General features: G+C 43.3%; 1 protein-coding gene across 1 annotated transcript in view; it reads left to right on the top strand.

Moving 5' to 3' along the window:
* LOC141077556 (oocyte zinc finger protein XlCOF29-like) overlaps window positions 1-14,262 on the top strand; it is a 56,244-nt gene extending 41,982 nt beyond the window's left edge. The window contains exon 3 of the mRNA XM_073564558.1: window positions 14,038-14,262. Coding sequence (XP_073420659.1) covers window positions 14,038-14,262 — 225 coding nt within the window. The remainder of the gene's footprint in view (window positions 1-14,037) is intronic.
* The last annotated feature ends 1,238 nt before the right edge of the window (window positions 14,263-15,500 follow it).

Genomic DNA, 15,500 nt, shown 5'->3' with positions numbered 1-15,500 from the left:
TTCATACAACATACATATATACTACATACATACAACATATATACTACATTCATACAGCATACATATATACTACATTCATACAACATACATACATACTACATACATGCTACATATATACTACATTCATACAACATACATACATACTACATATATGCTACATTCATACAACATACATACATACTACATATATACTAAATTCATACAACATACATATATACTACATTCATGCAACATACATACATACTGTAAAAAAATAGTCCCTGGTCTCACTTTATGGCAAAAGCTGCGTGGGAACTTTCTCACACAGCAATGCCAAAAGTGAGACTAGGGACTATTTTTTTACAGTGGCGGAGGAATACAGTGCGGAAGGATACCTACCTCCCATCATTGGATTATTGAAGCCCCTAGAGAGCGGTCGCATCAGCTGATGCTGCTGTTCTCCACGGGAAATCGGCGTGGGACACTCGTGGATTTCTGCGGATCAGGAAGTATATCGGTTGTTTGTTATTTTCTAATTTTTTATAGATGACACTGGCTTCGGGGATCAAAGCGACAAGTGATGGTGAGTATGTACTCTATGTTATATGTACTGTATGTCTATATGTATGTATTGTATGAATGTATGAATGCATTGTATGTAGTATGTATGTAGTATGTTGTATGTATGTTGTATGTCTGTAGTAGTATGTACTATGCATGTATGTTGTATGAATGTAGTATATATGAAGCATGTATGTAGTATGTATGTATGTATGTAGTATGTATGTATGTATGTAGTATGTCTGTAGTATGTACTATGCATGTATGTTGTATGAATGTAATATATATGTAGCATGTATGTAGTATATATGTATGCATGTTGTATGAATGTAGTATATATGTAGTATGTATGTAGTATATATGTATGTATGTTGTATGAATGTAGTATATATGTAGTATGTATGTAGTATATATGTATGTTGTATGAATGTAATATACATGTAGTATGTATGTAGTATATATGTATGTTGTTTGAATGTAGTATATATGTAGTATGTATGTAGTATATATGTATGTTGTATGAATGTAGTATACATGTAGTATGTACAGTATGTAGTATATATGTATGTTGTATGAATGTAGTATACATGTATGTATGTAGTATATATGTATGTTGCATGAATGTAGTATATATGTAGCATGTATACAGTATATATGTATGTTGTATGAATGTAGTATACATGTAGCAAGTATGTAGTATGTAGTATGTATGTATGTTGTATGAATGTAGTATATATGTAGCATGTATGTAGTATATATGTATGTATGTTGTATGAATGTAGTATATATGTAGCATGTATGTAGTATGTATGTAGTATATATGTATGTTGTATGAATGTAGTATACATGTAGTATGTATGTAGTATATATGTATGTTGTATGAATGTAGTATATATGTAGCATGTACGTAGTATGTAGTATGTATGTTGTATGAATGTAGTATATATGTAGCATGTATGTAGTATGTAGTATGTATGTATGTTGTATGAATGTAGTATATATGTAGTATGTATGTAGTATATATGTATGTTGTATGAATGTAGTATATATGTAGCATGTACGTAGTATGTAGTATGTATGTTGTATGAATGTAGTATATATGTAGCATGTATGTAGTATGTATGTATGTATGTTGTATGAATGTAGTATATATGTAGTATGTATGTAGTATATATGTATGTTGTATGAATGTAGTATATATGTAGCATGTATGTAATATGTATGTATGTTGTATGAATGTAGTATATATGTAGCATGTATGTAGTATGTACAGTATGTATGTTGTATGAATGTAGTATATATGTAGCATGTATGTAGTATGTACAGTATGTATGTTGTATGAATGTAGTATATATGTAGCATGTATGTAGTATGTATGTATGTTGTATGAATGTAGTATATATGTAGTATGTATGTAGTATGTATGTATGTATGTTGTATGAATGTAGTATATATGTAGCATGTATGTAGTATATATGTATGTTGTATGAATGTAGTATATATGTAGCATGTATGTAATATGTATGTATGTTGTATGAATGTAGTATATATGTAGCATGTATGTAGTATGTACAGTATGTATGTTGTATGAATGTAGTATATATGTAGCATGTATGTAGTATGTATGTATGTTGTATGAATGTAGTATATATGTAGTATGTATGTAGTATGTATGTATGTATGTTGTATGAATGTAGTATATATGTAGCATGTATGTAGTATATATGTATGTTGTATGAATGTAGTATATATGTAGCATGTATGTAATATGTATGTATGTTGTATGAATGTAGTATATATGTAGCATGTATGTAGTATGTACAGTATGTATGTTGTATGAATGTAATATATATGTAGCATGTATGTAGTATATATGTATGCATGTTGTATGAATGTAGTATATATGTAGTATGTATGTAGTATATATGTATGTATGTTGTATGAATGTAGTATATATGTAGTATGTATGTAGTATATATGTATGTTGTATGAATGTAATATACATGTAGTATGTATGTAGTATATATGTATGTTGTTTGAATGTAGTATATATGTAGTATGTATGTAGTATATATGTATGTTGTATGAATGTAGTATACATGTAGTATGTACAGTATGTAGTATATATGTATGTTGTATGAATGTAGTATACATGTATGTATGTAGTATATATGTATGTTGCATGAATGTAGTATATATGTAGCATGTATACAGTATATATGTATGTTGTATGAATGTAGTATACATGTAGCAAGTATGTAGTATGTAGTATGTATGTATGTTGTATGAATGTAGTATATATGTAGCATGTATGTAGTATATATGTATGTATGTTGTATGAATGTAGTATATATGTAGCATGTATGTAGTATGTATGTAGTATATATGTATGTTGTATGAATGTAGTATACATGTAGTATGTATGTAGTATATATGTATGTTGTATGAATGTAGTATATATGTAGCATGTACGTAGTATGTAGTATGTATGTTGTATGAATGTAGTATATATGTAGCATGTATGTAGTATGTAGTATGTATGTATGTTGTATGAATGTAGTATATATGTAGTATGTATGTAGTATATATGTATGTTGTATGAATGTAGTATATATGTAGCATGTACGTAGTATGTAGTATGTATGTTGTATGAATGTAGTATATATGTAGCATGTATGTAGTATGTATGTATGTATGTTGTATGAATGTAGTATATATGTAGTATGTATGTAGTATATATGTATGTTGTATGAATGTAGTATATATGTAGCATGTATGTAATATGTATGTATGTTGTATGAATGTAGTATATATGTAGCATGTATGTAGTATGTACAGTATGTATGTTGTATGAATGTAGTATATATGTAGCATGTATGTAGTATGTATGTATGTTGTATGAATGTAGTATATATGTAGTATGTATGTAGTATGTATGTATGTATGTTGTATGAATGTAGTATATATGTAGCATGTATGTAGTATATATGTATGTTGTATGAATGTAGTATATATGTAGCATGTATGTAATATGTATGTATGTTGTATGAATGTAGTATATATGTAGCATGTATGTAGTATGTACAGTATGTATGTTGTATGAATGTAGTATATATGTAGCATGTATGTAGTATGTATGTATGTTGTATGAATGTAGTATATATGTAGTATGTATGTAGTATGTATGTATGTATGTTGTATGAATGTAGTATATATGTAGTATGTATGTAGTATTTTTTTTTTTACATTCAAAAAATTAGACGGATGATGGGACTACTACTGTCCCATCATTGGCTAATGTGTCAATCACTGTCATTGTAGCAGGCATCGCCCGATGGGACTTGTAGTCCCATCGGATGATGCCTGCACACACACAAGACCCCCGGCAGGCCCGCACAGACCACTGGCAGCCGGCACAGGCCCCCGGCAGTCGGCACAGGCCCCCGAGAAGCCCGTACAGACCATCGCCACAGGCCCCCGGCAGCCGGCACAGACCACCGACAGCCGGCACAGGCTCCCGAGAGGCCCGTACAGACCACCGGCAGCCGTCACAGGCCCCCGGCAGGCTTGTACAGACCCCCGAGAGGCCTGTACAGACCACCGGCAGCCGGCACAGGCCTCCGACAGGCTTGTACAGACCCCCGAGAGCAGGGGCGTATCTAGGGGGGGCAGCCGGGGCAGTTGCCCCGGGCGCAGCCAGCAGGGGGGAGCAGTCGGGCCGCCTAATGCAGCGGTCCGCAGTGTCCTCCTTGGCGGCTGCGTTCTGCCGCCTCCCGCCTGAGAGTCGGCGGTTCTCTGTGTCAGCTATCAAGCTGACAGCCGGGGCAGAGAAGGAGGCCGTGCCGGCTCCCAGGGAACAATTGTACTGGCGTCTATACAGACACCAGTACAATTGAAGCTCTGACCGCCGGGCCAGAGCGACGTCAGCAGCGTGATCAGGTCATGTGATCACGCTGCTGACATCACTCCCCGGCGCCCAAAGCAAACGCTGGTGGTAAGTGTGCTCCTCTGTGGAGCTGAAGAACCACCAAAGATGGGAGATCAGGGGGAGTTAATGAGTGGAGATGGGGGGGGATTTGTAGAGGGGATGGCGGTTAATGTGTGGGGGTATTTAGAGTGGGGATGGGGGTTAATGTGTGTGTGGGTTAATGAGTGGGGATTGGGTTAATGTGTGCGGGGGTTAATTAATGGGGATGGGGGTTAATGTGTGGGGGCGTTAATGAGTGGGGTTGGGGTTAATGTTTGGGGGTATTTGGAGTGGGGGTGGGGGTTAATGAGTGGGGATTGGGTTAATGTGTGGGGGGATTTGGAGTGGGGATGGGGGGTTATTTAATGTGTGGGGGGGATTTGGAATGTTGATGGGGGTACTTAATGTGTGTGGGGGATTGGGGATGGGGGGATTTAATGTGTGGGGAGATTTGAGGACACAAAATAAAGAGTATGTATGAGGAAACAGTATGGGGGATTGGTGCAGACAGTATGGGGAGCGAATGGGTTAATGTATGTGGATGGACACAGTATGGGGAGTCGGGGATATGTGTGAACAGACAGTATAGCGAGTGAGGGGGTAAATATATGAGGAGACAGTATGGTGAACAGGTGGGATGTTAGAGGGGAATAGTGTAAGGAGACAGTATATTGCAGACATTTTTATTTAGGAGCATTATAATGACACTTCTATCTTTAAGGGCGTCGTGTAGAGATTTTCTGCAGAAGACCGGAGAAGATGGAAGTCTGCAGAAAAGAGATGTGGATGAGAAAACTCATCATGGGGTCTAGAAGAAAAGGTGACTGACTGCAGAGACGACGTCATCTATAAGGTACCTGGATGTAAATGTTATTTGTGATACTGACTAATTCTCATGTTTTTATTTGTCAGGAACATTAAAGGGGTTGTCCAGGTTTGTGCTGAGTCTGCAGTCATTCCTTGTGACTGCAGACTTCTGAATTCTCACAGTGCTCACTGAACGCTGTCAGGATTCTCTCATGCTGGTAATTTACATACATGCAGTCACATGCTGACTAGACATGTGTGGCCTCACTCAATGAAAATGAACGGAGCGAGGCCGGGCACGTCTAGTCGGAATGTGGCCAGAAGTATATAAATCACATACTTGTGCTGACATGTCTGTACATCGGCAAGGGAGAATCCTAAAAGTGTGCAGTGCATTCATTGTGAGAATTCAGAAGCTGCAATGTCAGGATTCAGCTCTGCAGGTTCCAGTAGTCGTCACACGGACACTTCACTCATATGCGATTTTCATACTTATGATCCTGTGACAACGAGCTTCTCTTCCTGCTTTCAGTTTTTTACTGAACATTGAGAGCATTAGGGAGAGCAGCTCGCAGGTACATGACTAACTGTGCAAGTCGCATATGTACTTGGGCGGGGGGGGGGGAGCCGAACCGAATTCTTGCCCCGGGTGCCAGAAAGCCTAGATACGCCTCTGCCCGAGAGGCACATACAGACCACCGGCAGCCGGCACAGGCCCCCGACAGTCGGCACACACCCCCAAGAGGCCCACACAGACCCCGCCCGCACACACAGACACGCACAGTGTCCGTCCATACACCGCCCACACTCTTCCCCCCTCCCGAACAGGATGTACAAGGCAAGAAAGGGTTTTTTTTAATTCCGATATTTCTGTCCCATTGACTTGAATGGGACTTCCGGTATCGGAATTGGCGTTACCGATACTTTTTGGAATATCGGGCCAATCCAATCCAATCCGATATTTCTGAATATCGGATGGTATCGCTCAACACTATCACTATATCATCCAGGAAAATTACCACAAATCTACCAATCACTGAGAAAAATACAATTACTGACATTGTCACAGACTGCCGGAGCATTGGTTACCCCGAATGGCAGCATCAGGTTGGGTTTTCTTACAACGAATATCCGATTTAAGTTGGGGCCCCCTGTCCCTGACAGCCGGTGTCGTTTCCCCTACATAGGCTAATCCACAAGGGCACTGAGGAGCGAGACTCGGGCGAGTTTCTCCCAAGTGTGACCCCGGCCTCAGCCGGACTCTGGAAGGGGGAAATAACCGAGATTTGGGGATTTTAACTCCTGGTGTGGAGTCGATAGCACAATCATATGCCGCCATATAGTAGACGGCCGGTAACTGGTGAGAATTCCCTCCTGTGTGGGGTCTATTTCCCTCCAGAGAAATCACACGTTACATTCCACACATAACACTGTGTAGAGAAGGCGGCGCGGGGTAATTGTGCCAGTAGTGAGGGGCGAATAATGGCGGGAATGTCACTGACTGAGGAGAAGGCTCCATGGAGGTCTGCACTCCGGAGATCATGTGACCCCTGACTCCTCCCCTCCTGTGACCTCATCACAGGTCCTGTGCACAGAGCAGCCATATATGTGGAGTGCGGCTCTGCAGGTTAGTGATGGGCAGTCCGGCTCTTCTGGCTCCTTTCCCCACTTTTCTCCCTCCTGTCCCTTCACTATAAAGCCTGGGCCTCATTATACAGCTGTACAGGGGTCTAGTGAAGGCTTTTTAGCCATTTCCTCAGACTGTAGCTCCTGGGAACAGGCCCTCACTCCTTCCCTTCACTGTAAGTCCTGGGCCTCATTATACAGCTGTACAGGGGTCTAGTGAAGGCTTTTTAGCCCTTTCTTCAGACTGTAGCTCCTGGGCACAGGCCCTCACTCCTGTCCCTTCACTATAACGCCTGGGCCTCACTATACAGCTGTACAGGGGTCTAGTGAAGGCTTTTTAGCCCTTTCCTCAGACTGTAGCTCCTGGGAGCAGGCCCTCACTCCTGTCCCTTCACTATAAAGCCTGGGTCTCATATACAGCTGTGCAGGGGTCTAGTGAAGGCTTTTTAGCTCTTTCCTCAGACTGTAGCTCCTGGGAACAGGCCCTCACTCCTGTCCCTTCACTATAAAGCCTGGGCCTCATTATACAGCTGTACAGGGGTCTAGTGAAGGCTTTTTAGCCCTTTCCTCAGACTGTAGCTCCTGGGAACAGGCCCTCACTCCTGTCCCTTCACTATAAAGCCTGGGCCTCATTATACAGCTGTACAGGGGTCTAGTGAAGGCTTTTTAGCCCTTTCCTCAGACTGTAGCTCCTGAGCACAGGCCCTCACTCCAGTCCCTTCACTATAAAGCCTGGGCCTCATTATACAGCTGTACAGGGGTCTAGTGAAGGCTTTTTAGCCCTTTCCTCAGACTGTAGCTCCTGGGAACAGGCCCTCACTCCTGTCCCTTCACTATAAAGCCTGGGCCTCATTATACAGCTGTACAGGGGTCTAGTGAAAGCTTTTTAGCCCTTTCCTCAGACTTTAGCTCCTGGGAACAGGCCCTCACTCCTGTCCCTTCACTATAAAGCCTGGGCCTCATTATACAGCTGTACAGAGGTCTAGTGAAGGCTTTTTAGCCCTTTCCTCAGTCTGTAGCTCCTGAGCACAGGCCCTCACTCCTTTCCCTTCACTATAAAGCCTGGGCCTCATTATACAGCTGTACAGGGGTCTAGTGAAGGCTTTTTAGCCCTTTCCTCAGACTGTAGCTCCTGGGAACAGGCCCTCACTCCTCTCCCTTCACTATAAAGCCTGGGCCTCATTATACAGCTGTACAGGGGTCTAGTGAAGGCTTTTTAGCCCTTTCCTCAGACTGTAGCTCCTGGGCACAGGCTCTCACTCCTGTCCCTTCACTATAAAGCCTGGACCTCATTATGCAGCTGTACAGGGGTCTGTTGTGAATTCACTTTCTGGCCTACCTCTGGTTGCTCCTGAGGTCTTAGTTTCCAACTTTCCAGCTCAGTCCCTGCATGCTCAATCTAAGTGTTCTTTTGCTATTGTTCACATTTGATTTGGTTTTGTCTATTTCAGTTTTGTGTGGTCAGCCAGTCTCGGCTGGGGCTGTGCTGAATTTCCTTCATTATGTTACTGCTTGTGCCAGTTTGTTTTTGTCCCTTATTAGATTGACCTCTCTTTGCTCTGTTTTCAGAATATCCCAGAGTGCTGATATAGTGGGCGAAGTCTAGTGACTTCAGTATTTTTTCTATCAGACGTGTTGGGCATTTTTTGCAGGGTTTTTTGCGTGATTGCAGACAGTGTCTTTCCTTTCCTGTCCTGTCTAGTTAGTTTCGGCCCCATCGTTTGCTCAGCCTATTTTCCTACCTGCGTTTGTGTTTTCATCTTGTCTCACCGACAATATATGTTTGGGGGCTATCTATTCCTTTGGGGTCTGCTCTGGGGCAGTTTAGATTTCCCCTTTCTTGCTTTAGGCTTATTTAGTTCTCCGGCTGTGTCGAGGCATCTAGAATCATCGTAGGTACGCTCCACGGCTACTGCTAGTTGTGTGGATAGGATCAGGGGTCTGCAATCCGCTTAGTTACCAACCTCTCTAGTTTTCTGTGGATTTGCTTGGTCTTGCTTTCTTCCTCGGTGACCCAATCATAACAGGGGTCTAGTGAAGGCTTTTTAGCCCTTTCCTCAGACTGTAGCTCCTGGTCACCATGTGATCTCACCGTAATCCTAACAAGCTAATTAACATGTGGAATCTTGGTCAAAATTATCTCAGTACACAAATCTCCCAGGGTGCCCAAAGTTTTGCATCGCCCCTTTTTTCTTTTTGCAATTATGAAATTGCAAAAAAGTCTATATAAATATATGTTTTATTATTATTGTTGCCTAAAATACAAAGGCCATGTGTCATCTTAGAGGTTCGGCCTTTTAGAGATCATTTCATCTTCATCTTACTACTGCTCACAATAACAGTCATTTTGACCTGGGGCGCCCACACTTTTACATGCCGCTGTCAATGCTTCATCCCGCTGGTGCTCAATATTTAATAGAGTCTTGCTATTAAACTTAATGAAAAGTTTGGTGAATGTTTTTGAGCTGTTATTACTAGAGATGAGCGAATATCGTCGGAGAAGTTGTTATTGGCTAATATCGCTTACCGAATAGCTGCATCGGGACCCCGGATCCCTGGAGCGCTCCCGATAATCAGCTGCATGTGTCGCCCTCCATGCAGGTGCTGTGACTATCACACAGCGCGACACACGCAGCTGATTATCGGGAGCGCTCCAGCACACTGAGTCCTGGACACACTGAGGCCCCTGATCATGTGACCCCTGACTCCTCACCTCCTCATCACAGGTCCTGTGCGCAGTCATATATTTGGCGGACACTCCTGGATCTTCTGCTTTCTGGGCCGGTTCCTCCTGTGAGTCCTATTAACCCTTTCGCTCCCTGTATTCTCCTTTCTGACCAGGACAATATCTGAATTCGGATAGTGTAACAGGGATTTCAGCAATGTGGAAGGAAAAAATGACAATTTTACTTTATTTCCTCACAAAAATGTGACTTTAGCCCCAAAATTGTCAGCGTAACAAATCCTTATTTCCCCACTGTAATTTGTAGACTCCATATACAGATCCCTTAAGTGTGAAAAGAGCTGAATTCCCCACTTAAGTTATTGCATTTTGGAAATTGCCCCCCACTGGGAATTTATCTACAGGTAAAGGCACAATTGTGTCTCCATGGGGGTTGTGCTCAAAGCCCAACATCGTGTGGCCTCCAAAGAAATGCCACCCCGCACCATTACTGACCACTGCCAAACCGGTCATGCTGAAGGATGTTGCAGGCAGCAGATCGCTCTCCACGGCGTCTCCAGACTCTGTCACATCTGTCACATGTGCTCAGTGTGAACCTGCTTCCATCTGTGAAGAGCACAGGGCGCCAGTGGAGAATTTGCCAATCCTGGTGTTCTGTGGCAAATGGCGAGCATCCTGTACGGTGTTTGGCTGTGAGCACAACCCCCATCTGTGGAGGTCGGGCCCTCAGACCATCCTAATGGAGTCAGTTTCTAAACATTTGTGCAGACACATGAACATTTGTGGCCTGCTGAAGATCATTTTGCAGGTCTCTGGCAGTGCTCCTTCTGTTCCTCCTTGCACAAAGGGGGAGGTAGCGGTCCTGCTGCTGGGTTGTTGCCCTCATACAGCCCCCTCCACATCTCCTCATGTACTGGCCTGTCTCCTGGTAGCACCACCAGCCTATGGACACTACGCTGACAGACACCTCAAACCTTCTTGCCACAGCTCACATTGATGTGCCATCCTGGATGAGCTGCACTACCTGAGCCACTTGTGTCAGTTGTAGAGTAAGTCTCATGCTACCACAAGTGTGAAAGCACAACCAATATTCAAAAGTGACCAAAATATCAGCCAGAAAGCATTGGTACAGAGATGTGGTCTGTGTTCCCCACTCCTTTATTGAGGGTGTCTTGATAATTGCCAATAATTTCCATCTGTTGTCTATTCCATTTGCACAACAGCATGTGACATTGATTGTCAATCAGTGTTGCTTCCTAAGTGGACAGTTTGATTTCACAGAAGTTTGATTTACTTGGAGTTATATTCTGTTGTTTAAGTGTTCCCTTTATTTTTTGAACCGTGTATATAGATTTTTTTTTTCTTTGCATTGGAGGGTCCAATTCCAGCTATTGCTGTGGGATCTGTGATTTCTATCTACTCCACTGTGTACAGGATAATAGAGTGTAATAAAGTAGTTATGGACGTGACGTAACTAACATTGTGCAGTGACTCCGCTTTCCATATAGTGACGGATATTTCTTGTTGCTGAAACTGTGATATTTTTCCACTTTAAACCTTTTTTAAACCCCTCTGATCAGTGCGATCATACAACATACAAGCCTCTGATGGCTCCGGTGATGCCCTGTACTACTATAGTGCCGTGTATCATCACTGCCTGTCAGTGTAATACTAGCGGCCCCATACACATGAGATCAGAGTTGGCTGAACGGTCATTTGGCAGACGGCGATCTCTCCCGACTCCCCCATACACACAAATATTCCAGCTTTCCTCTAGAGGAGGATTATCTACAGGAAGAACAAACAGATTATCCTCTGAAATTCAGGATGCCGGATCCTTCTCTGCCCTGACATCATCTGTCGGGAGGCCCCCAAATACATTATATGGTCGGCCAAACCCCCCGAAATCAGTGCTTTCATGGAACTTTAGCCTAATGTATATGGGGGCGTTATAAGGTAACTTATTGGACGCTGCCTCTGGCCCGGCCTAATAGACCTTCATACATTGCAGCCCAGACCTCATTATTAGGCATGTAAGTATCGCAGTAACTAGGCCGCCCCATACTATCGAGTACTTGGAGGCGGGGGGGCATTCAGCCAAACTCGTCACACCTTCTTAGATGCCATGTTTGCTTTTCACAGCAGCAAGGAGTTAAACTGTCAGGGTTTTTGTTGCAGCCTCATCTGTGCCGTCCCTGCGGTGTACATCTATGTTCTTGGGCACAAAAAGATTCATTTCTTTTTAATAAATGTTTAACATGTTAAAAATTATAAATTGTGTCTTCTGCTTTTTTTCTTCTTACAAGAATTGTTGGAGCCAATTTTCTTTAGAAACATTTTAATATCGGCTTTTTCTGGAGTTTTTCTTGTAATATAGAATCATAGAATCATAGAGTTGGAAGGGACCTCCTGGGCCATCTGGTCCAACCCCCTGCTCAAAGCAGGATTCGCTAAATCATCCCAGTCAGATGTCTGTCCAGCCTCTGCTTGAAGACTAAGGAAAGCCTAAGGCCAGAAATAAACCCCATAAATCACTGTACATGGAGACTTTGGGATCAGATCATTTCTGTCCGTTGTGTTTGTGGAAATAAAAAATCTTTTCTAAAAGCCTCAAACTTCTGTGTGTGACTCAGAGCTGAGATCTAACGGGATAGAAGATTCCAGTGCGGGGAAGACGGGAAACCTTCATATAGACGGCCGGTGGGGATGGAGGCAGTGACCGACTCTGGCCAAATCTGTCTCCAGAGCCGTAGTAGAAGATGAAGATGTCGTCCTCATCATGAAGGAGTTATTTCTCATGTCGCGTGTAATGAATATCTCCTGCAGTATTGCTAATGCCGATTCCAGTGCCGGTAATGAGACGAGAATTAGCGTTATGGAAGATGAGTCTATGAAGAACGTGTTCAGCTGCCGACTCCGAGGAGGAAACTGCTTGTTGTCTGTGGCCTAAATATATAGGTTTTATTAGTAGATGTCAGGGAAGAAAACTAAACCCTGTAAGATAATAAATCTCCTCATATGTTTCCCTTATTATCTCCAGTAATTGTATTATTACACAGGATTCTTATGATGTTACATCGGATCATCTTCTTCTCATTCAGGTTTCTACAATATCGGATCCTCTCAGTGAAGATCTTCTACAAAAGAGAGTTTTCCTGATTTACCCATCAAGGATGGATATGGACAGAGACAAGATGGTGGAGAGGATGTTACACCTCACCCTAGCGATCCTCTTCCGTCTCACTGGAGAGGTGAGAGATTCTGATGACATCACATTACATCATTCTTATCTATGGGAATAACACATTGTTAGGTGCCGAACTTCTCCCACTGTACAGGGGGAATCTCAAGCCATGTCCTCTGCGGTCTCCCATTCCTCTGCAGCCGCAGAGATTCCTGCTCAGCAGAGGAATCGGTCCAGGCGTCTTGCCCAGGCTGATGCTAGGCATCTGGTTTCTCCTTCTGGCTCTGCTATAACTCCATGCTTGAGTCAGCAGCAAGGAGACACTTCTGGGACTAAGTCCTGTCTTTTGGGTACTGAGCATGCCTGTGGGACGACCTCTCATTGGAGGTCGGAGGTCACATGCGCAGGTCCCGTTCCTGCTCTGATTTGTCCACTACTGGGAAGGTCACCGCTATAAAAGAGTCGCATGGCCACTCGGCCATGTGCTAGTATAGACTCTTGTGCCTTATGGTGTGTATGATGACGGATGCTTGTTACTTCGAATGACTCATGAAACCCCTACCCTTGATTGTGTATGTTGTTAGGGTCTAGTGGTTGAAGTCAGGTCTGTCAGTGGCCAAGCTATATGCCACAGTGCATCCCAGTCCTCTGCACTTGCAAGCTTCCGACTGTGCCTCTCTGCCTAGGGCACTGTCCTACCACGCCAGGTAGCAGTAACCGCCAGTGCGGCACCATGTGCAAAGCTATCGCTTACCTCCCCACTCTCGGTGGTTAGTAGCTTCCGCCAGACTGGTGCAGTGCACACTGGTGCGTTATCTCTCGTTTGGTCTCTTGCTGGCTCCACTACAGTGGCACCGAGCGCTAGAGGGGCTCTAACCCCGTGTCCTTGGGGCGGAGTCCTGTGTCTGTATACTAGTGCTCATCCGGCCAAGCCCTGTGAGTTTAACAGGCTTCGGCACCTACATTGTGCTGTTCTGTGAATCAACAGAACTCGCTCCTGTACACACTAGGTGACGCTAACCCTCGTGTGTCTCTTTATTATTTGCCGCATAGTCACCGCCATTACAGCGCAGCAGGTTTCCTTCTCTGCACGGTGGACCCCGGGATGTTAACGCACCACATACCACCATACCGTTCCGCCAGCCCTTAACATAGATGGACAGAACTAGAGAGGTGAGGACTCTGGAAATATCTGTAGTGAGATTTATTAATGTGTCTCTCCATTACCAGGATTACACAGTGGTGAAGAAGACCTCTAGTGATCGCTGTCAGGACCCAGTGTCTGAGGGATGTGGAAGACCCCTGAGCCCAATCACGGAACCTCCACCTCTCCCCCTGATCCATGAGGACATCAATGACCAGAATATCCTAGAACTCATCTACAAGATGATTGAGCTACTGACTGGAGAGGTGACACTGCTGGGAATGCTGGGACATTATACAGTAACACTATGAAGGGATCGGGGGATGACGGTATCATTGTATGTGTCAGGTTCCTATAAGGTGTCAGGATGTCGCTGTCTATTTCTCCATGGAGGAGTGGGAGTATTTAGAAGGACACAGAGATCTGTACAAGAACGTCATAATGGAGGTTCCCCAGCCCCTCACATCTCCAGGTAATAGACAGGACTAAATACACACGGCCTATAATTATCTGTATGTAGAGAATGAATTCAGTCCCTGTATGTGTTTCCTCCAGATCTATCCAGTAAGAGGACAACACCAGAGAGATGTCCCCGTCCTCTTCTTCCACAGGACTGTAACCAAGAAGATCCCAGTGCTCCTCAGGATCATCAGGTAGATGGAGAGAAGGTGTCAGGAGATCTCCCCTATGATGTGTAGACGGCTGTGAAGGTCTTGTGCTCAGTCTTGTTTTATCCACCAGTATTATATGTTTTATACTTGTGTAATGAGAGCGGTGGAGATGGCAGGATTAGAGCTGATCATAGATGGGACTTCTCCATCTGTCTGTGACTTTTACAATATTTGTTTCAGGGTAAAGATCTGACCCATATTAATACTACAGAGACATATGTGAGAGATGATGAGTGGTGTAAAGAGGAGATTCCCACATATGACTACCCAGGTGAGTAGTAACCACTGAATCCAGAGAAGTCACAGATTCCTCTCAGTCACCGGCTGTGGCTGCTTTATCGGTGGTGTAGTCCGGCCGTATTACCATGATCACCATTTTGCCTCTAGACCACAACATTCTCCTCCACCCAAAACTGTTCAAATGACTTTGGGCATTGAAAGCCCTTTTCTATAGAACTTACGACCTGGAGGATCCACCTACCTCCTGGTATTAGTGTGAGGGTGATCCCTTAACCCCTTCACCCCCAAGGGTGGTTTGCACGTTCATGACCGGGCCAATTTTTACAATTCTGACCACTGTACCTTTATGAGGTCATAACTCTGGAACGCTTCCATGGATCCCGGTGATTCTGACATTGTTTTCTCGTGACATATTGTACTTCATGTTAGTGGTAAAATTTCATTCAAATAACTTGCGTTTATTTGTGAGAAAAACGAAAATTTGGCGAAAATTTAGAAAATTTCACAATTTTCCAACTTTGAATTTTTATGCCCTTAAATCACAGAGATACTGCACACAAAAAACTTGATAACTAACATTTCCCACATGTTTACTTTACATCAGCACAATTTTGGAACCAAAATTTTTTTTTGTTAGG

The sequence above is a fragment of the Dendrobates tinctorius genome, unplaced genomic scaffold (assembly GCF_039654945.1).
Source record: "Dendrobates tinctorius isolate UK_male_01 unplaced genomic scaffold, ASM3965494v1 ptg000456l, whole genome shotgun sequence".
In the NCBI taxonomy this organism is placed as follows: Eukaryota; Metazoa; Chordata; class Amphibia; order Anura; family Dendrobatidae; genus Dendrobates; species Dendrobates tinctorius.
The sequence above is the reverse complement of the archived record's forward strand: the minus strand, read 5'-3'. Positions and strand labels throughout refer to the sequence as shown.